Source organism: Lachnellula hyalina (genome assembly GCF_007821495.1).
Source record: "Lachnellula hyalina strain CBS 185.66 chromosome Unknown contig00038, whole genome shotgun sequence".
Classification (NCBI taxonomy): Eukaryota; Fungi; Ascomycota; class Leotiomycetes; order Helotiales; family Lachnaceae; genus Lachnellula; species Lachnellula hyalina.
In genome coordinates this window covers 53878-74033 of record NW_022157152.1, presented here as the reverse complement: position 1 = coordinate 74033, position 20156 = coordinate 53878, and the positions used below count along the sequence as shown (strand labels likewise).

Sequence of the window (20156 nt, the reverse complement as noted above, 5' to 3'; positions counted from 1 at the left end):
CCTTCCAAAACCCTCAGAAAACTGATACCGCGTACCCTCTTCCTCTTTGTCTCTCGCCCAGGATAGAGCTTTGCACAGCAGCCAAGCCCGAGATTTCTCCTCGTCATAGCCCCCTAAGCTCACTACCGTACACCACCCACCGAGTCTGCGATACGATACCAGGGCAAGCTTCAACAGGCTCGACATACGTCTGAGCAAGGCTAGTACAACGTCGAAAATAGGCAGATAGACGCGAGACTACAACCATGATGTCCGGCGAGGCGTGGCTGTACCTCCTAGCGGTATTGATCAATGCCGTGAATCTGTTCCTGCAGGTTTTCTTTACGATTATGTATTCTGATCTTGAATGGTATATTATCCTCCCCTTTCCAGCCTCTCTCCCCATCTCTACTCCTTTTATCCATAAAATTAAAAGTACAGGAAGCTGATCAATGTGCGAATAGTGATTACATCAACCCTATCGACCTTTGCAACCGCCTCAACACCTATATCATCCCCGAAGCCGCCGTACATGGCTTCCTAACGTTCCTCTTCCTTATTAATGGATATTGGATTGCGTTGTTGTTGAATCTGCCGTTGCTTGCATTCAATGTTAAGAAGTGCGTCCTTATCTCTATCCCTCTTCTACCAGCCCCCCTCTTTCATCATTCCCCGCTTAGTTGGAGCTTTTACTGATCGGATACATGAATAGGATTGTGGATAATGCGCATCTCCTAGATGCTACCGAGATCTTTAGAAAGCTGAATGTGCATAAGAAGGCATGTGTCATGGAGGGTGGGATGAAAGATAAGACTAACAGAGAAATAGGAATCGTTCATCAAGCTTGGTTTTCATCTGGTTATGTTCTTCTTCTACCTCTACTCGATGATTGTGGCCTTAATCCGCGACGAATCGAATTGACTTAAATCCTCAATACACCGTCAATACAAGCTAGGGGAAATATAGGAGGAGATTCGAGGTTTGAATGAGATGGGAAAGCTGGAATTGCGCAGCGTGGAGTTGTGAATAAGATGAGATACGTTGGGCAGGATAATTACTACTTGTGCAAGATCTGGGACGATTAAACATGATGGCGGCTGGTCTGGGGGGAGTCGTGCAACGGGGCGTGGGGCATATTCCATATTTTGGGCTTCTGATCGAGGTCTTGCGTGGATAGATACAGATACCTGATGCCTAGGTAGGCGTGCTTGCCGTAGATGGGCATGCTTTCAATGCAGATGCTTTTATTGTTCATCCCTTGTGCTCTTTTGCTCGGATGCCGCGCCTCCAAACTCATTCACTCACCCAACCTTGAGCTCCAAAAGCTCAATCTAGTAACTCCGAGAGGATAGTAGCACGTGACTAAAATGCAGGGATATATTTTAAGGTTGACGCTAAACTTTTCATCGTGAACCGCATCGGGTCTCGAAACTTGCGACAAACTGACCTTCATTAAGTGCTCATTTTCAGGCGCACATCAAACCACAACCTCTCTCCATCGCCCTGAAATTCCTCATCATGGCAGACTTCGGCGCCTACCCGCCCAACATGGCGCCCCAAAACGCCCTAATAGTCCGACAAGCAGCAGGCCCAGATCACGCCGTCGTCCCCTACACAGCGGGAGATCTCTCGCGGCCCTCTCAAGGTCCCGCCAACCCTTTCAAAGACGAAAAAGCTACTCTGAAACGCAAGAATGTGCTTACAGGCTATGCGGAGGAAACATATATAAGCGAACATGCCTTCAGGAGTCAACATCAAGCTGTGGAGGGGAGAAAGTATATAGGAGGACAGGCGGAGAAAGACGAGGCGGCAAGGATAAGAAGTAAGAGGCAGAAGAAGGGAGATGCGAGTGTGGCGGAGGGCGATAATGCTTATGTAGGCCCGTGGGCTAAATACAAAGCTGTGGAGTATGAGGAAGTTGGCGAAGGGGAGGAGTTGGCTAGTGATGAGGAGTACGAGGAGGTTGAGGAAGAAGAGGAGGTTATTGAGAGCGGTGCTGTGGTGCCCGCATTACCGCAAGCTGTGGCGCGGAGGAAAGAAGCTGAAGAGATAGGCGCAGAAACTAGTGTGTTCGAGGGGAGCGAGCAGTATGATTATCAGGGAAGGACATACATGCATGTCCCGCAAGACCTGGATATCGATCTACGGAAAGAGGCGGGGAGCGCGAAGAATTATGTGCCCAAAAAATTGGTGCATACTTGGAAGAGTCATACAAAGCCCATTGCCGGCCTACGGTTCTTTCCTGGCTCAGGCCATTTACTGTTATCTGGAAGCGCGGATTCGACGGTTAAGATCTGGGATGTGTATCACCAAAGAGAGTTACTACGGACATATTCAGGTCACACGAAAGCCCTTTCAGATTTAACATTCAACACCTCCGGCACACAATTCCTCTCCGCATCCTACGACCGCATGATGAAGCTCTGGGACACTGAAACAGGCCAATGCATAAACCGCTTCACAACCGGCAAGAACCCGCACGTCGTGCGCTTCAACCCAAGCCCCGAGCATTCCAACGAGTTCCTCGCTGGTATGTCCGACAAGAAAATCGTGCAGTTCGATATACGGACTCGCGAAATAGTCCAGGAATACGATCATCATTTGGCCGCTATCAACACGATTACGTTCGTGGATGAGAACCGCAGGTTTATGACAACGTCCGACGATAAGTCTCTCCGCGCATGGGATTACAACATCCCCGTGCCCATAAAATACATCGCAGAACCACACATGTACCCCATGACACGGGCCTCGCTACACCCTTCGGGCAAATACGTCGCCTACCAAAGTTCCGACAACAACATCTTCGTATACGGCGCGACGGACAAGTTCCGGCAGAATCGCAAGAAGGTGTTCAAGGGACATAATAATGCCGGATATGGGATTGATGTGTCGTGTTCGCCGGATGGGCAGTTTGTAGCGAGCGGGGATACGGGGGGTTATGTGTGCTTTTGGGACTGGAAGACGTGTAAGATGTGGCATAAGATGCAGGCTGCTGATGGGGCCGTTACGTGCGTGGAGTGGCACCCGCAGGAGAGTAGTAAAGTTGTTACGGCGGGGTTGGATGGCGCGATTAAGTATTGGGATTAGAGGTTACCTTCCCACAACATACCCTGTTGTATTTATTATATTGTGTGGGAATTCCAAAAGCGAATATTCTCTCATATCTTTCCTCGTATCAGGTTTGTTTCATCTGCGGTTTTTCTTTCCCTATGACAAGCAAGTGCCGTACTTCTTCACTGCTCCCTTTATCCAAAGTCATCTTCTTCCTTCATACCAAACAGCCATATATTCCCCGTCGATTCATCGATTAACCCACTCTTGCTCTTACGTCAACCCCATCATAATATATTCAACATTCCAATTTTGACGCTATGAGAATAAAACCCATCCATCATCTATCTATCCTTGGCTGTCCAAACCCCCATTTCTTACAGCAAAATCCTGCTTATCATGAGAATGATTTAACATGGCATGCTGACTTAAGGTCACTGGAGGAGTAATTGGGAGCAGCGATAGGGTTTAAGAGCGTTTGGGTCAAAATGTGGGGCAGAATTATTGAGGGTGAGGAGGTTTGCTTTGGAAGATTCATCAGTGCCACGTAAAAAGCCCGTTTGTTTGCCTGTTAGTCATTCACTCATTCAATCAGTCATAAATAAGATGGGATGGGATTATGATTCTTCAACATGCAAATTCAGATTCATTCATTTGGTGCAAATAAAAACGGGCTTATTCTCTTCTAATGAACATTAATTATATTACATCCAAACCTTCAAACCTTTAATCCATATTTCGGTCCACGGTTTCCTTTTCATTCCGAATTATAGGTATCTTCCATCCATCTATTCACTGTCCCATTCCAGATCAAAGGAACGAGCATGCCACAGAACCAGAACACAGCCATCGAAATGCATTCCATAATACTACAAATACAACTCCTTATCCTCGCTTGTCTCAGGTCTCAGAAATGCTCGTACAGCGAAGGACACAGAAGCATGATCAAGGAGCATCCCGATCCCGATGGTGACGGACGGCCAAAACCGCAAGGACCACGCCCTATGCCTGGGAAACCGGCACCGACACCTGATGGGCCGCGGCCGAAACCACAGGGGCCGAGACCGATGCCTAGGTAGAAAGAATAGGAGGAAGTAGAAGACGGGAAACGGGGCGGAGATTGATGTACATATTGTTTTTGGAGGAGGAGTGTTTGTGTTATGGTTTGGTCAGAGGAATTTTAGGGGAATGGGTAGGTTATTTACGAGTTTGGTTCAGCACTGGAGAAATGGGAAATGGTAAATTGGGTTACAGGAATTCTATTTCCGCACTCTCTTTTCTTGTCTTGTTATATTCTTTTGCAATTGTATTATAAACTGTACGATATGTCTTTCCCTCATCTTGCTTACATTTATAGTTTTTCCTTGCTGCCGGCGTAGAGATAGAGATGGGTGGTAGAGTGTCGTTTTGTTTATGGCTTTGGTCGGATCTGATCTCATAGTCGAGATCTTTTTCAACTTTTTCATTCATCATTCTCAGCAAGCCAAGAAGTTAAGCAAAAAAGTGACCGCAACTTTTTGCTGATAGTATTACCAGCGCTAGCCATGTTATTTTTTGACTTTGGTTAGTCACAGTAAGTGAAGAAGGTGCGCAAGCCACAAAGTACCCAGTTGGACGACACCACGCATATATATTTGCTTTGAAGCTTTCAGTTGGTCCCAATATGAAATCTATTGTACTATACATTTCAAATCAGCTATTCATTGGTTCAGACCTCGGAATCACTTGGAATTCGAAGCTATTCTCCGAAAGAATGGAATCTTCTCTTTTGATACAAGATAATGCCCTTAACGATTAATACTATTTCCCACGTTGATTTTGGGGCATCCTATACCAACATCCCTAGATGTCACTTTTTGACGGTGGTTATCGCTAATGACGATGTTATGACTAATCGGCTTCTCTTTCACCTTCCTGGCTACGACAATACTGACAACTGTTGTTTTGCATTAATTTTCAGGCATAATGGAAGATCTGATGCAAATGCTAAGATTGAATAAGTTACGAAGAATATCGTGTCTTGATCGAGCTGGTTATTTAGCGAGATCAGGAACAGATCACATGTCGTTCAGCATACAACAGTATAAAGAAGTATTGTAAAGCTTTTACTAGGCCTCGTTGAATTCATTGCTATATGCGCGTGCCGGAAAGACTTGCCTATTTGGATGCTTTCCAGGCCGTAAATAATATGCATGGGGTACTGTACTGTAGACCTTGTCATGCCAAGCTAGTGCCGACACACGCCTTTCGACCCCACCATTGCAAAGGTGAGTAAGTCGGTCAGAAATTTCAGAAACTCCTTCAATTGCCCTCCACAATGTTTCTACATCTATTTGTATCGTTTCCTTCTACTTTTAGAACATACCAAAATACATAAAAGTTCAAGCAATGGCCCGCGACGCCATCTTTTCGCAAGAGCTTTCGACTCATCCCACTTCTGCCCCTCAAAACCCCAATCTCTTCCGCGATCTAGAACCGACCACGACTTCTCGCTCCAGAGCCGATTACACATTTCCCGAAGGCGGTTGGAGAGCCTGGCTCGTAGTCTTCGGCTCCTTCTCCATCATCGCCGGCACATTCGGCCTCATCTCCTCGGCCGGGATCTTCCAGGCATACTGGAAGGCGCACCAACTCTCTTCCTACGCTTCGCGAGACATAGGCTGGATCCTTGCTGTCAATGTATTCCTGAACTTGTTTCTGGGTGTGCAGATTGGGCCATTATTTGATCGATATGGTCCGAGATGGCTCTTGTTGCTCGGTAGTGTGTTGTACGTCCTTAGTTTGGTGCTTCTGGCGGAATGCAACAAGTATTGGCACTTTATGCTAGTTTATGGGATCTTGAGTGGTGCTAGTAGTGCGTTCCTAACTACTACTGCGCTGGCTGTTGTTGCCCATTGGTAGGCCTATTCTCATTCTAAAAGGCTGTTTTCCTCTATGGGAGCTGGGGAGCTCTCTCCAAACACTTGACTCTTTACTATGCTAATTCATCGGGCCAGGTTCGAAGTCAAGAGAGGCATGGCTTCTGGCATTGCGTTTGTGGGATCAAGTGTTGGGGGTATAGCCTTCCCATTGATTCTAAAGCCGGCCTTTGAGCATTTGAGTTGGGCTTGGGCGGTGAGGCTCATTGCTTTAATCGTATTGGTAATGATGACCGCGGGAAATTTGTGTATTAGAGGAAGACTGCCGCCGAGAAAGAATGGCGGGACTGTAGACTTGAGATGTTTTCAGGATGCAAGATTCTCTTGGGCTACGATCGGAGTTGCGTGTGAGTTTAAATGTCTCCAAAACAAGGCTGCTTATGTACTAATGTTAGCATTGCCTAGGTTTCGAATTTGTACTATTTGGAGCACTTGGAATTCTTCCTACCTATGCTTTAGGTCAGGGGTTCAGTACTCAGACCAGCTTCAACATCGTCGCCGTTCTAAATGCGTAAGTGAACACATTTTACTACTTTCTTTTAAGCTAATGGTCAAACAGAGGCTCGGCATTCGGCCGTTCCTTCTCTGGCTACTTTTCTGATCGCTATGGCCGTTTCAACACCATGATCTTGACGCTGACTTTATCTCTTGTCGTAACATTCGCTCTTTGGCTTCCCGTCGGCAATCACGTGGTATTATTTTACATCTTCGCTCCTTTGTTCGGCTTCGGATCGGGAAGTATCATTAGTATGGCTCCTGTTTGCATCGGGCAACTTTGCAAGGCAGATGAGTATGGTCAATTTTATGGCACCTCATACTCAGTTGTGGCATTTGCGTAAGTATGAGAATTCTTAGAATATTGAAATCTGCTGATAATAGTTAGGACCCTGATTTGTATTCCTATTGCCGCAGAGCTGCTACCAACTATTGGAGCAACCGGGTTTGTCGCCTTTTTTGGTGGAATCCTTTTCTTGTCATTGGGGAGCTTTGTGATGGCACGTTGGGCATGTCTGGATTACCAGTGGAAATGGCTAACCAAAATTTGAAATGAAAGCTACGCCCTGGAAATATATTCAGAAGTAAAACCAAGTTCCTCGTATATAATTTATCTTGGTATAGCATAGTAGAACTTCCAATGAACACTAATTTCCCCAATCATTCTTCTACAGTTCTTCCAATACTCATTACAAAAAGAAAGTTAAAGACCACGAACTTGGGGATGGGAAATCTTTTAGTGAGTATTTCAGGAAATCTACTATAGCTGTAATGGTCTAGTAAGAATTCATGCAAGAGCGATGGGATAACTACCTAGGTATCATGCACGCTTATAAATACAAGGATGCCCGCAGCTATTCCAGCAGAAGCAAGCTTTAGAAAGCATATGCAAGCTGCTTGATTTATGGAGTATGCGCAGCAATAGAAAAATAGAGCTAAGCATGCCATTAAGCTCTTCGAAAAGGCTTTATATTAGATGAAAAGGGTTATGTATACCTGCACATCCTCAAATTGGCTTTCCGTATATTTATTTCTACCCCGCCAGCCCCTTTTATTAACCGAGTAGTGCATAAGCGAGGTCCGCTGGGGACACAACACATGCAAAGAATAGGTACATCTGTCACAAATGTTCCTCGGCGTGATATGTTCTTTCTTAGCACATTCTTTGCGGTTTGGAGAATTCAATGCCTTTGATGGGTATCCTTTTCATTGTTAGTGAGGACCCTGAACCTTATGGTGACACGGGAAGGATAAACTGAGTCACAACTCATAATTACCATTTGGACTAACCAAGAAGATATAAACCAACCGTCTGAATATTGATAAAAATTAGATGAAGACCATCTCTCCTCTCCATCAGTCTCTGTTTATTAATAATTATTTACTCTTTCTATGGACCCCGCAACCTCAACAGCTAAAATGCCACCAACTACCTTTAACGATCTTACAGTCGATATCTTGCTCTCGATCCGCGATTTTCTGCGGCCGAACGCTGCAGTGTGTCTCGCTCTTTGCAGCCGCGGCTTATTAAATGCTCTCCATGTAGACTTTAAAATCATCACCAAACAACCTTCGGTGGATTCTGCCATGTTCAAAAGACTCCTAGCCAAAGATTTGAAGAGGTCTTTCTACTGCAATCGCTGCGATAAGTTCCACTTTCGTAAGTAGTCTTGAGCTTGGGAAAAAATAACTCATGGTCTAAGGCTAATTATATTCTTCTTCACAGGGGATGCCATTTTATGGCCGGACCATTTCTCCCCGGAATTTAATCGCCTGTTACGGTCGACTGAATTCTACGATGCTGGAAATCCAGAGACAGCTTCGAAGGCAATATTCTGGCCTAATAAAAAGGAATGGATACCGCGACCATCAGATTGGGATCGCCGTGATTACCATTCGAAAGGAGTGGTACAAAGAAATAGGAAATCATATGAGGTGCATTTTGTCCAGGTGAAAATGGCGTTGGAAGGCCGTATGCCGCTGGAAGCTTTTGAGCATACAGAAGTTGAAAAGAGGTAAGTTGAAAAAATGTTTTGAATTTAGGAATGTTGTATAAACAGTATCCGCTCCTGCGCGCTGTTGAGCTTTTACGATTCCGGGCTAATCATCGATTTTCTTCCAGGTCTACGCGCATTTGGGGCTTGAGGGCAAGCGAAGGAGGCCGGGACCATCTTTATGCTACATGCGAGTACACAGAGATGTTATCCGTCGAAGCGCGGATAGTCTCCAAGAAGCTCCTACTCCGCTCTCAGCTTTGGGTTTCAATTCCAGGGTCGGATCTTTGGAAGCTCAGGAAGCCGGGCGGCCTTGAGATGCACGTGTGCAAAGATTTAGATTTTGTCAACCCATTCGGGCCATATAAGAATGAGAACGACCATTGGAATCGTCTCGTGAGCTCCATACGGAAAGAACCTGGAGGACTATCAGCTGGAATAGCACGTACGGGTGTTATTTCATGTCGGGTTTGCTGTATGGATTATGAAATCAGCATGAGGAATATTGAGAGGGGAGGAGAGGAAGACCTTTTGGTTATATGGGCTACGAGGTGGCTTAATCTGGGCACTGGTAAGTCGCTAGAAGATCTGACGTGGCAGAGCCATAACGAGAAGTGCAAGAAGTATTGGTAGAGCCTCGACATAGGCAGGGCATTCATGAACAGTTTGAGGGTGCTAATGGGATCTCGCTGGAAGTATTCACACAAGAGAACGAGAAAAGACTTTTATCGTCTAGTTGTCTTGAAGAAAAGTCGAACAAGCTTCTGACACGTACACCTGGAGGATACACTTGGCAACATGGACACAGCTGTGGTCCGACTTGGGTACTCACAAAAAGCGATGTCGCAGACATTATCATCGGACCTAAACAGCATGCTAGGGGGGCCCGGGCCACAGCAACTGCACATGCATTTGGAAGCCTTTTCGATGGGACTATAAATTATTGTTTGCTTGATCGAGGAGTTTTTGGGTTCTAGGTAACATGGGAACTTGACTTTGCCCTAGCTATACTTTGGCTGTCGGACTAAAATGCAGCCAGAAGTGAGCACATATTAGAATGAAAAGTGTAATTGTCCGTTCTCAAATTATTCGGCATCAGGCTCATCGACGCAATTCCCATGAATCCCATCATTATTACCTTTCGGAAAAGACGACGATGCCAACGCCTAGATCATCGGCTTCCCATGACAACAGAAACCCATGGACTTAAGTGTATCTTCTCCCATGCCCCTACGGCCAGGCGCGTTGCGTTTACTACCACGCCAAGATCTATTCCAACCCGTTCCACGTTTACCATGCGGTCTTCTACATGTGAAGGAAATTTCGTCGTGCAAAGCAAGATAGACAAAGCCATCTCCAGAGATGTCGCCCTTGAAAGCGTTAGGCGCATGATTTGAAGAAATACAGGTAGGATTGATTTCCGACACCTCGCCTTGTTTCCTAAACTGTGTGCCATTCATTCATCCAAGGGAAATTTATTTTGGAAGGGAGTATGCCACCATGCTACATGCATAAAGCAAAACGGGAAAAGAAATTAAACAAAAGTCTTGCGGTTCTTATGACCAGGATGCATCTATCGGTGAATATGTTGGGCAGCCTGTGGAATTTTCTTCCTAACTAAGGAATAATGCGTGCATACGGACATCCTAGCTACCACTACTCGTATACACTTAATTTACATCGTACCCGCTTAACACACCACCAAAACTGCATATTGGCGTCTAAACTCAAATATCAGTCAGCTGCTCTATAAGGGATAATAATACAAATTGAGATTTACATTCTATCTTACTCCCAACACCTATATAATACATTCCACCTGTCAAAACAAAAACAAAAACATCTACACCACAAGCCCCACCAACTCATCATCCTTCACATCTTTCACCACCTCCTTGCACCTGCCACACAAATTATCTTCCTCCGCCACGAATTGCCAACACCGAGGGCATTTCTCCGCTTTGGGCGGGAAGATCGTAACGCTGGCTTTTTCGCCAAGGATAGAGAAGGTGGAGGAGAACGTCCAGGCGGATTGGGTTCGTAACGATGTTGAGGTTTCTTGTTGTGGTTGTTCGGAACTCGAGGGATTTGCTGCTGGTAGGACGAGTTCTGCTTGATTTGAGAACGCTTCGTGCGCTGTTTCCGCGGACAGCCCTTCTGCCTTGTTTTCTCGAGCTTGTTCCACTGTTGCCTCATCTGTAGCTTTTTCTTGAACTAGCTGAACAGACGACACTACAAAAATACTAGCCAGCTCCTCCGTATATCTCTCAAAAACCTCCAGTAATTTCGGTGGCAAAGTAAGCACAACACTCGATTCCAGACTCGAGCCAATCAACTTCCTCCCTCTCGCCTCCTCCTGCGCTGTCTTGATCGCCGTATTTGCCGCTAATAAAATCGGAACTTCATCTCTAATCTCCAGCTCTGCCACATCACAGCGTTCTGCATCAAAGACCGGTTCCGTGAGCGGTCGAAGAGAGGGATGGGTTTGTGAGCTGGCTTTCATCCACTGCGGTCTATAATCCCACGCTTCTTCAACGAGATTCGGCGTAATAGGGGCCAGCATTTTCAGAAGGCCGTGGAAGATCTCCTCCAAAACACCCCCGCCGTCACCACAATACAGTCTATCTTTCATAGCTTCTAGATAAAACGCCGACAAATCGGTATTGATCCACCTATTAATCGCATTAACCGCTTTATAGAACTCGTAGTTTAGATACGCGGTTTGCACTTCGTGCATTACGGCTTGCAGTTGGACGAGGGCAATTTGGTCGAGTTTGGTGACTGGGGAGTCGCGGATGAGGGGTGTTTGCATGGAGCCGAGGAGCATTTTGATGATCATGCGGTATTTGAGGAGGGCAGATTGGTTGAATTTAAGGACGGGCGTGCCAATTACTACGTCGCGCGTGTAGTCGCTACTGGCTACCCAGAGGCGGAGGGCGTCGGCTCCCATCGCTTGGTGAACTGCAATTTTGGAGTTGCGTGCTTTGTACTGTGATTAGTCAGCTTTTGATTTTTGAACATGGGAGATTTCATACTGGAGGAAGTAATGTCCCATCCATGATCTGGCTAGGCGCGATGGTGTTGCCAATAGACTTGGACATTTTCTTGCCCTTTTTATCGAGTGTAAACCCATGTGTAATCAGCGTCTTGAAGGGAGCACCAGCTCGACCAGAAGCACTGGTATGTGTCAACAGACTCGATTGAAACCAGCCTCTATGCTGGTCCGAACCTTCAAGATAGACGTCTGCTTGCTCCTCAGTTTGGGTCCAACTCGTCCCGCTGTCAAACCATACATCCATTGTGTCCTTTCCTCTTCTGTAGGTGCCATTCAATCCGGGAACGACCCAAGCAGGATCGTCCGCAGCATCAGTCCACCATGCGTCAACTCCCTTCTTATCGATCACAGCGATGATGTGAGCCACGCTTTCGTCGGTGAGGACAGCGACTCCATCTTCATCATACAGGGCAGGAATCGGAACGCCCCAAGCACGCTGTCTCGAGATACACCATTCACTTCTTCCCTTCACAAAGCTTTCTAGCCTTGCCCTTCCCTTCTCCGGTAAAAAGTTGACATCCTGCAAAGCTTCCAGAGCTTGATTTTTGACGCTACCAACATCCGAAAACCACTGTTCTGTAGCTCTGGTGATGACCGGAAGTTTCGTCCGCCAATCATAGGGATACTTATGCTTGTATTTATGTGTAGCAAGGACATTATTCCCCAGGAGCTCTAAAACCGCCTTGCCGCCAGCCCCTAACACTGGTTTTCCCTCCAAGGCCTGAGGATCATCAGGGAGCGCGGCTGAAGTGAAGTGCCCCACGTCATTCACAGGGGCCGCAGCTTCAATTCCCAATCGCATACAAACTTCATAGTCATCCATACCGTGGCCAGGAGCGAGATGGACCACACCAGTACCAGAGTCGGCAGAGACGAAGTCTGCGTGAATCACAGGCTGTTCCACTGCTTCCTTGCCTCGGAGACTGTTAACATATGTGGCTCCTTCGAGCTCCTTGCCGAGAAAGGGCCAAACAGCCAATGGCAGCTCCTTGTCCAGAATCTTCATGAGCTCAGGCACTCTTGAGTGAGCTACAATCAAACCCTTCCCGCCACTCTTCACAACCACATATTCCAGGTCTGAATGCACAGCAATAGCTCTATTCGCGGGTAGTGTCCACGGCGTAGTCGTCCAAATAACAGCATAAAGATTATTCATCTGCATCTCCCCCATCTTCTCCCTCAATCCCGCCGGAACACTCGTAACCTTGAACTGCACAAAAGCAGCAGTAGAAACATGATCAACCTTGTACTCGAGCTCCGCCTCTGCCAATGCTGTTCTCGAGGACGGAGACCAGTATACGGGCTTATATCTCCTGAAAATGAGTCCCTTCTTTGCCATCGCTCTAAAAACGTTCAGCTGCTGGATTTCAAACCCCTTATCCATAGTCCTCCACGCCTTATCCCAATCTCCCATTATCGCCCACTCCTTAAACCCCTTCTTCTGCTCATCCACTGTGGTCTCAGCCAAGTCCCTCGCAAATCTCCGTACGGCTACTGCGTCCATGGTGTGTTCGCCATGCTCGCGCTGTTTCTCGAGAGCTTTGATCTCAATGGGCAGCCCGTGGCAGTCCCAGCCCGGAACGTACGTAACGCGCGACCCGCCTTGGATCTTGGTGCGCAGGATTAGGTCCTTGAGGATTTTATTGAGGGCGTGCCCGATGTGTAGACTGCCGTTTGCGTAGGGGGGCCCATCGTGGAGGACGAAGGGGGTTTGAGCCGCGCGCTCACGACGCTGCCAGGTGTAGAGGTCATCGGTGCATGCTTTTAGGTATCTGTCTCTGTTTGCGGGCAGAGGTCGAGGACTATAGTAACACAAGATTAGATGGCAATTGAGAGGGAATTAGGAGAGTAAATGTTACGGAAATGCAGATTTGGGTAGTCTTAGAGTCGATGACCATGAGCCTGGTGGACGTACGGGCATGGTCGTGGGCCCTGCAACTGGCGCATTTTCTGAAGTTCCTGTATTCGCAGGTTCCAACATATTTTTTTCTAGGGTGACACGCGATCACGCGGCAAGCACGGACAAAATCTGTCTTTGTAAATGGAAACTATACAGCCCAAACTCAAGGAAATAGACACTTTATATGTGAGGAGCACAAAGCTCTCTGAGTCAATGGGTTGTACTATCTTTATTCTGGTATCTTGTGAGTCACTCCTTCCTTGTAAATGCAACGCCAAATCCAAACTCGCATCTCGAAACCCCAAGAACCACTCAGCGATGCAAAGATCTACCCAATAACACATTCTGGTAGTAAAATCAAAATACGGTGATTCCACTAACTGTACCATTCTTCAGTACTTCAAAGACCAAACCAGGGAACCCAAAAAGTGTAGTGTTGCCTAAGCCCCTGACATCTTCAGCCCCAGGACCAGCAATATCGCTTCTCCTCCCCCCAACACTCTCTTCCCATCCACCCAATAATTCAACACTGCTACCAGGACTATCTCCCCAGTCTCGATTCAACACCATGCCGCGCTGACGAGCCTTAGCTTCCTCGGCGTTCTTGTATATGCTTTTCCATTCCTCGTGTAATCTGCTTTCGATATCCTTGAACGGAGTCTCTGAATTTGCAATGTTTTTCTCTTTGCCAGGTTCCAAATACTGAATTTCCCAACGACATCGTCTATGCCGGTTGAAGGGGTATGAACCAGGAACATTACCATGGAGAACTAATTTCGAAGCAACGAGACGAGAAGAGGCATCGGTAGGGACTATATTATCAGATTCGTGCTCATGAGAAGCTCCCTGTTTCGAAGGCGGACGCTGGGATGGTGAAGTGGGAGTCGAGAGTAGAACATCAAAGCCATGGTAAAAGTAGTTGTAAAAGCACTCTCCAGATACATTTCCTGCGACCTCTCCTTCTTCGTTCTCGTCGTCTGAGTCATCAGTCGCCGTATGCGCTGATGACTGATCTGTATCCGTCGAATCATCTTGAAGCCTCAAATCATTCGGATCTGGGCGATTGTAGGTTCCTGTGTTTTGCCGGGGTTTGTGGATGGACATCCGTTGGTCATTCTTCCGATAGATGGCATCGGGGGGCCCTAGTTCTGTCACGAGCTCCTGTGGTGAGGTATGACCCAGCCGGATCCAGAGTGGAACATGCCCTCTGGATCGCAGGAGCTCTAGACGTCCTTCTCCATGTATCTTCACAAGCCGTACTTCAGCTGGAACTGATTCCTTTCCCTTTATAATTGTAGCAAATGTGTCCAGCGGGTCCATCGTCATTGTGAACAAACGCTCTCGCGCATCTGGCCATGAATCCCCAGCGAAGATTGCCATGGATGTCGCAGGATGGCTGGCAGATGAGGAAAGAAGTGATACCACATCTTTACCAGGCGACCAAGACGAGGAGTGCATCGGAAAGGAGAATGCCAGGCCCGGATATGACAGCACATAGAGTCCCATCTCGGTCTCATCGCCAGCTTCCGGTTCCACGTATTCGCCCGGGAACGTTGGTCCCAATAAGTTCTGATAGATATGCCGATACGTAGGACCACTCTGCAATAGCGCCGCCGGGGTACTCGCTGCAGGCCGTAAGACATCTCTGTCGTTGTATGTAAGGTGGCTCTTGGTGAAGTCCAACACTTCGATAAGTCGCAAACGCTGTTCGGGCCCATCGAATCGCAAACGGATACCGTTGGCAGCAAGATCAAGAACGACGGGATCTTCCACAGGCGCGGTGTGTTCATATGTGAGATCTAGCTTGGGGAAACGCTGAGGTTCGGCTTTCAGTCGTGTGAGGATGTCGTGGAGGGTAGCTCCCAGTACTAGATTAAGTGTTAGATGAGCATATGGGTTTCAGAGAGAGGGTTTCGTACCTAAGAAGCCCAAAGCCTGTCCCGGACGGACTTGGGCAGTGAAAAGAGACATTCTGGGAACATTTGTTGTAGGAAAAGAGGCGATGGTCCTTGAAGTCGTGAAGGGAAGTGAAGCTATGCTCCGTCATGTGGAGGGGTAGCAGCTCGACTTAAAAGCGGCATTCAATAAGTCAACTCTACAATCACTTATCTCCCTATTTTAAGGGTGATAAAGTACGAAAAGCATTGATATTTCTCACTTGAGGCGTTACAACTCTATTGAATACTCAAGTATTATAAGATTCTTTGATATTATGATATATCTTGAGCCGCGGTATTAAGTCGAAACAATTCTGCCGCTTTTACAGAACGTCCGTTGCCATGGTAGCAACCGCGGCCGCCTTTTCGTCGGTTCCTCGTTTGCATGGGACGTCAACACTTGACTTTCACTTTCCAGCTCACGAAAATCACAGCTTTCTTATCAAACTCGCATTGTATCGCCTTCTTCGCCAAAAGCTGGATAATACAAATCATTGAGCATACTTACAAGTTTGTGTAACAACAGATTGGAACAAACACTGTACCAAATCGCGCTTCAATCAGCAACGCGCCCACCCTCACGGGGTTGATTCTATTTATTAACAAGCAGTTATCATTGTATGGCAGGACTCCCACGGCCGGCAACTGTCGCGCCTTCTCGCAAGCACAGTATGCGTCCACCAGTAGTAAGGCCATCGGCTGCCAGATCACAATCCGCAGCCCCCCCCGGATCTCGAATAGACAGGTCTGGCGCAGCATCACCCGCAGAGTCGATCGCCTCGATAGCCACTAGCCGCGGCGGCACCAAGCGCAAGGAGCGAGACTTTGACCACGATGAAGAAGAGACAAATATAAATGTTGTGGTGCGGTGTAGAGGGCGCAACGAGCGCGAAGTCCGCGAGAATAGCGGAGTGGTAGTGTCTACAGACGGAGCAAAGGGAAAGAGTCTGAAGCTCTCGATGGGACCAAGCGCACTCAGCAATAAGACATATCACTTCGACAAGGTCTTTTCTTCTGCCGCGGACCAAGCTATGATCTACGATGATGTTGTAACTCCCATTTTGGATGAAGTACGTTTAACACTGGATTCACATTTGTTTACTTGCGCTGACACTTTGTAGATGCTTGCAGGGTACAACTGCACCATATTCGCATACGGACAAACCGGCACCGGCAAAACATACACTATGTCTGGAGATATGAACGAGACATTTGGAATGCTTTCCGATGCAGCAGGAATAATACCCCGTGCCCTTCATTCTCTCTTCCGCAAATTAGAGATTGACGATGCGGAATGCTCTGTCAAATGCTCATTCATCGAGCTATACAACGAAGAACTTCGCGATCTGATTTCCCCAGACGATATTGCCAAGCTCAAGATATACGACGACAACAGCAAAAAGGGCCATTCGAGCACGATCGTCCAGGGCATGGAAGAATCGCATATCAAGAGCGCAACCGAAGGAATCAAGCTTCTTCAAGCAGGAAGTCACAAGCGCCAAGTTGCAGCAACTAAATGCAATGATCTGAGTAGTCGAAGTCACACAGTGTTTACAGTGACAGCGTACGTCAAGAGGACTGCTGAGAATGGCGAGGACTATGTCAGCGCGGGAAAGCTCAATCTTGTCGATTTGGCAGGTAGCGAGAACATTCAACGAAGTGGTGCGGAGAACAAAAGGGCAGCTGAGGCGGGCCTGATCAATAAGAGTTTGTTGACTCTTGGCCGCGTGATCAATGCCCTGGTCGATCGAAGTATGCATATTCCATACCGCGAGTCGAAACTTACCAGACTGTTGCAAGACTCGCTTGGTGGACGGACAAAAACTTGCATTATTGCTACGGTGTCTCCCGCCAAAAGTAATCTGGAGGAAACGATCTCTACATTAGACTATGCGTTCCGAGCGAAGAACATCCGCAATAAACCTCAGGTCAACCAAATGATCAACAAGAAAACACTATTGAAAGAGTTTACCTTGGAGATTGAAAGATTAAAGGGTGAGCTGATTGCAACCCGACAGCGTAATGGCGTGTACCTGTCGAATGAAAGTTATGAGGAGATGACTGTTGAGAGCGAATCGCGGCGCATTCTCTCTGAGGAACAAGGGGCCAAAATCGAAACAATGGAAATCAACCTACGTAATAAAGTCCAGGAACTTTACGCTCTAACTTGGAATTTTATGACTTTGAAGAAGGAAAACGATGGGACGAAACTGGTCCTTGATGAGACACAAGGTGTACTAGCGCAGACTGAGTTTGTCCTGGAAAACACCCGTCAAAGTCTGGCTGAGGAGACCGTGCTCCGCAAAGCACATGAAGAAACAGAAGATCAACTTAATACCATTGGCACGAAGCTCTTATCTACTCTAGGCAAGACAGTCCATGATGTGGACGAACTTCACTACAAGAACAGACGGAAATCGGATCTCCAGTCGCTAAACAGAAACACATGGAACTTGTCGCAAGCACAAGTGTCGGAAGTCACCAGCATGGTCGAATCGAGAGTTGACGAGTTTCGATCTCAACAGCAAGAGTTGATGGCATCTGTATCCACTAGAATGCAATCCTTCGTCCAGGGCGAGCTGGAAAAGCTATCTAATACACAGTCCTTTCTAGAAGAGAACATATCTGCTTTCGAAGCATCCGAGAAGGAAGTCTCCCAACAAACGGAGTCATCCAAGGATGAGATGGACACAGTGCTTGAGGAGATAAAGACAGTCCGAGAAGATGTCAAAACGCGAGTTGGGCGAGGCCTTCAAGGCATGTCTGATGCCGCGGAACGTATTTCTGCAGAAGTTGTCAGTGAGCTTGGCATTTTCCACACCGAGCTTCATACATCCTACAGCTCGCTCGGTCGCGACTTCAAGGGCTTGTTTGAGGACCTACTGAAACACGTCAATGCCCAAAAAGCTGAAGCAAATGAACTACGAACGCAGTTGACTACAGCAAGCGAACTTGCTATGCAGTCCAACGCTGCAGTTGCTTCACGACTAGATGAAGTTCTCAAGGAGGAGCGAGACCAAGCTGCTCTTGACCGCCAAAACTTGCTATCACAAATCACGAGTCTTGTTGTGGCTCAGGGAGAGACGCAAGACGCACGCTTGGGTGCGAAGATTGAAGTGGTCCGTAAAGATGTTACGTCTTCGAAGGATATCTTTGAGGCGTCACAGACGCAATACAGCAAGGGAATGGACGCCTGGAACGAAAAAGAAGGCAAGCTCGTGGATGATATTCTCATATCACGAGAAACACTGAAGAGTAAATTGAAGGAAGACTGGCAGGTAAGAAGCACACATTCATTTTAATGCGAATTGAACTAACATGCTTCTAGGCTGCCAACAAGCATAATTCATCTCTTCAACTCGCTACGAATTCAGTTCATGATGAGACAGTTCGTATTGTCGACGAACAAAGGAAAGATATCGATACCCAGATGCAAGCCCTCGATGACTTTGTTACTCGCGCGCGATCTCAAAATACCAAGCATCACGACGATCATGTCCGATCACTGGGCGGACTCTCTGCTACTGTTAAGTCCTCGTATGGCAACATCGGCACTCACTTTACCTCAACTTACGAACGAGTCCAAGACCTGGGTGACGAGATGTCAATAAAGACAAACGCACTGGAGGATTCTCTAGCACCTTTGGACTCAATCCTGCAACAACCTCTCATCGATCTCCGGTCAAAGATCGCAGAAACAACCTTGCAAGAATACCAATCAACAGGCGAGACGCCCCAAAAAGTCCAATACCAATATCCAACAGAGCTACCTAGGACACAACCTCACGAGAGCTTACTTGCTGCCCTTCGTCGCCCTGCAAACGCAAGTCCCAGCAAACCGCAAATGGTCCCCGTTATCTTCAACGATGCCATGGATGATAATACCACAATCACAACCGCCATACCGCTCTTCTCTCGGTCTCTGTCAGAATCAACCGATACCAGACCCGTCACTGCAGGCGGTCTGCGCGAATTAGACGTCAACACCCACACTTTAAACCTCGACCTCCAAACCGTCTCCAGTTCCGGTAATTCCGGCGACAGCACGAAAGAAACGCTTCCAATCTTCAAAAGAAGTGTCAGTGGTAAGTTACCTGTTCTAAGGAGCGGTCAGAAGAGCGCGAATGCGAGTGTCCATGTCGTGCCGGCTGAGGGGAGGGAGAACAGTGCGGTTCCGATGCTAGCGCAGCAGAGTACCGGTCGAAGAAGAAGTCCAAGGACGGGATGAGATACTCTAGTGGCTGTGGCTTTTCGTTCCGGGGTTTTTCCGTCGGATTAAGGTTTTGAGTCTGGCGCCCACTCTTCTGATTGACGGGGACGGGTTGCGTGTTTTGTTCTACCGCCAGGTAACTGGTGTTATTGGTTTGGGGTTTTGACGCGAGTCACGTAGAAGAATAAAATCGTATTTCGATAAACTCGGCTTCTTTCGTATAAGCATGCATTATGGACGGAGATCTACAGATCTACACGACGGTACGGAAATTTTATCCGTGTCAATCAGGGAAGCTACCGGTAATGGGAATTCGAAAGTATGGGTAGGAGTTTCTCTAGATGCCGGTACAAGGAGATCGGCATCGAGCTATTGGTTGTGCATCTGCTTCTACGCTTGCCATTGGTGCGTGCGTGGGAGAGTAGCTGTGTGATGGGGAATAACGGGATAAGGGATATGGATTCGGGCTATTCAATGTTTGGTGTTTTGTTTGCGTGGTGTGGGTGTGGCAAAGAGGAGAGAAGATTGTTAGTTGGTTACTATTATGTGAGGCGTGGTATGTTGCTGTGGCGTTGGTCTCCTAGGCTCGCGAGAGCTAGCCTGAGTAGGCTTGT

General features: G+C 47.3%; 6 protein-coding genes across 6 annotated transcripts; 4 read left to right on the top strand and 2 right to left on the bottom strand.

Annotated features, from left to right (window-relative positions):
* Positions 1-245: 245 nt before the first annotated feature.
* On the top strand, positions 246-905 carry ERV14 (ER-derived vesicles protein; the record flags this gene model as incomplete). Its single annotated transcript, XM_031150133.1, has 3 exons — positions 246-349; positions 444-599; positions 692-905. 3 exons carry the CDS (start codon positions 246-248, stop codon positions 903-905), a joined length of 474 nt encoding a protein of 157 aa, XP_031006785.1.
* Positions 906-1497: 592 nt separating this feature from the next.
* CDC40 (Pre-mRNA-processing factor) lies at positions 1498-3069 on the top strand (the record flags this gene model as incomplete). The annotated part of the gene is made up of 1 exon (XM_031150132.1): positions 1498-3069. The coding sequence occupies one exon, from the start codon at positions 1498-1500 to the stop codon at positions 3067-3069; it is 1572 nt and encodes a 523-aa protein (XP_031006784.1).
* A 2352-nt stretch (positions 3070-5421) lies between these two features.
* MCH5_2 (Riboflavin transporter) lies at positions 5422-6997 on the top strand (the record flags this gene model as incomplete). The annotated part of the gene is made up of 5 exons (XM_031150131.1): positions 5422-5930; positions 6030-6298; positions 6357-6462; positions 6511-6786; positions 6835-6997. 5 exons carry the CDS (start codon positions 5422-5424, stop codon positions 6995-6997), a joined length of 1323 nt encoding a protein of 440 aa, XP_031006787.1.
* A 3286-nt stretch (positions 6998-10283) lies between these two features.
* Positions 10284-13476, bottom strand: ism1 (Isoleucine--tRNA ligase, mitochondrial; the record flags this gene model as incomplete). The annotated part of the gene is made up of 3 exons (XM_031150130.1): positions 10284-11429; positions 11476-13297; positions 13355-13476. 3 exons carry the CDS (start codon positions 13474-13476, stop codon positions 10284-10286), a joined length of 3090 nt encoding a protein of 1029 aa, XP_031006786.1.
* A 276-nt stretch (positions 13477-13752) lies between these two features.
* LHYA1_G005179 (UPF0183 protein) lies at positions 13753-15366 on the bottom strand (the record flags this gene model as incomplete). The annotated part of the gene is made up of 2 exons (XM_031150129.1): positions 13753-15263; positions 15315-15366. The coding sequence occupies 2 exons, from the start codon at positions 15364-15366 to the stop codon at positions 13753-13755; spliced, it is 1563 nt and encodes a 520-aa protein (XP_031006792.1).
* A 586-nt stretch (positions 15367-15952) lies between these two features.
* Positions 15953-19560, top strand: bimC (Kinesin-like protein; the record flags this gene model as incomplete). Its single annotated transcript, XM_031150128.1, has 3 exons — positions 15953-16402; positions 16454-18610; positions 18661-19560. The coding sequence occupies 3 exons, from the start codon at positions 15953-15955 to the stop codon at positions 19558-19560; spliced, it is 3507 nt and encodes a 1168-aa protein (XP_031006793.1).
* Positions 19561-20156: the final 596 nt, after the last annotated feature.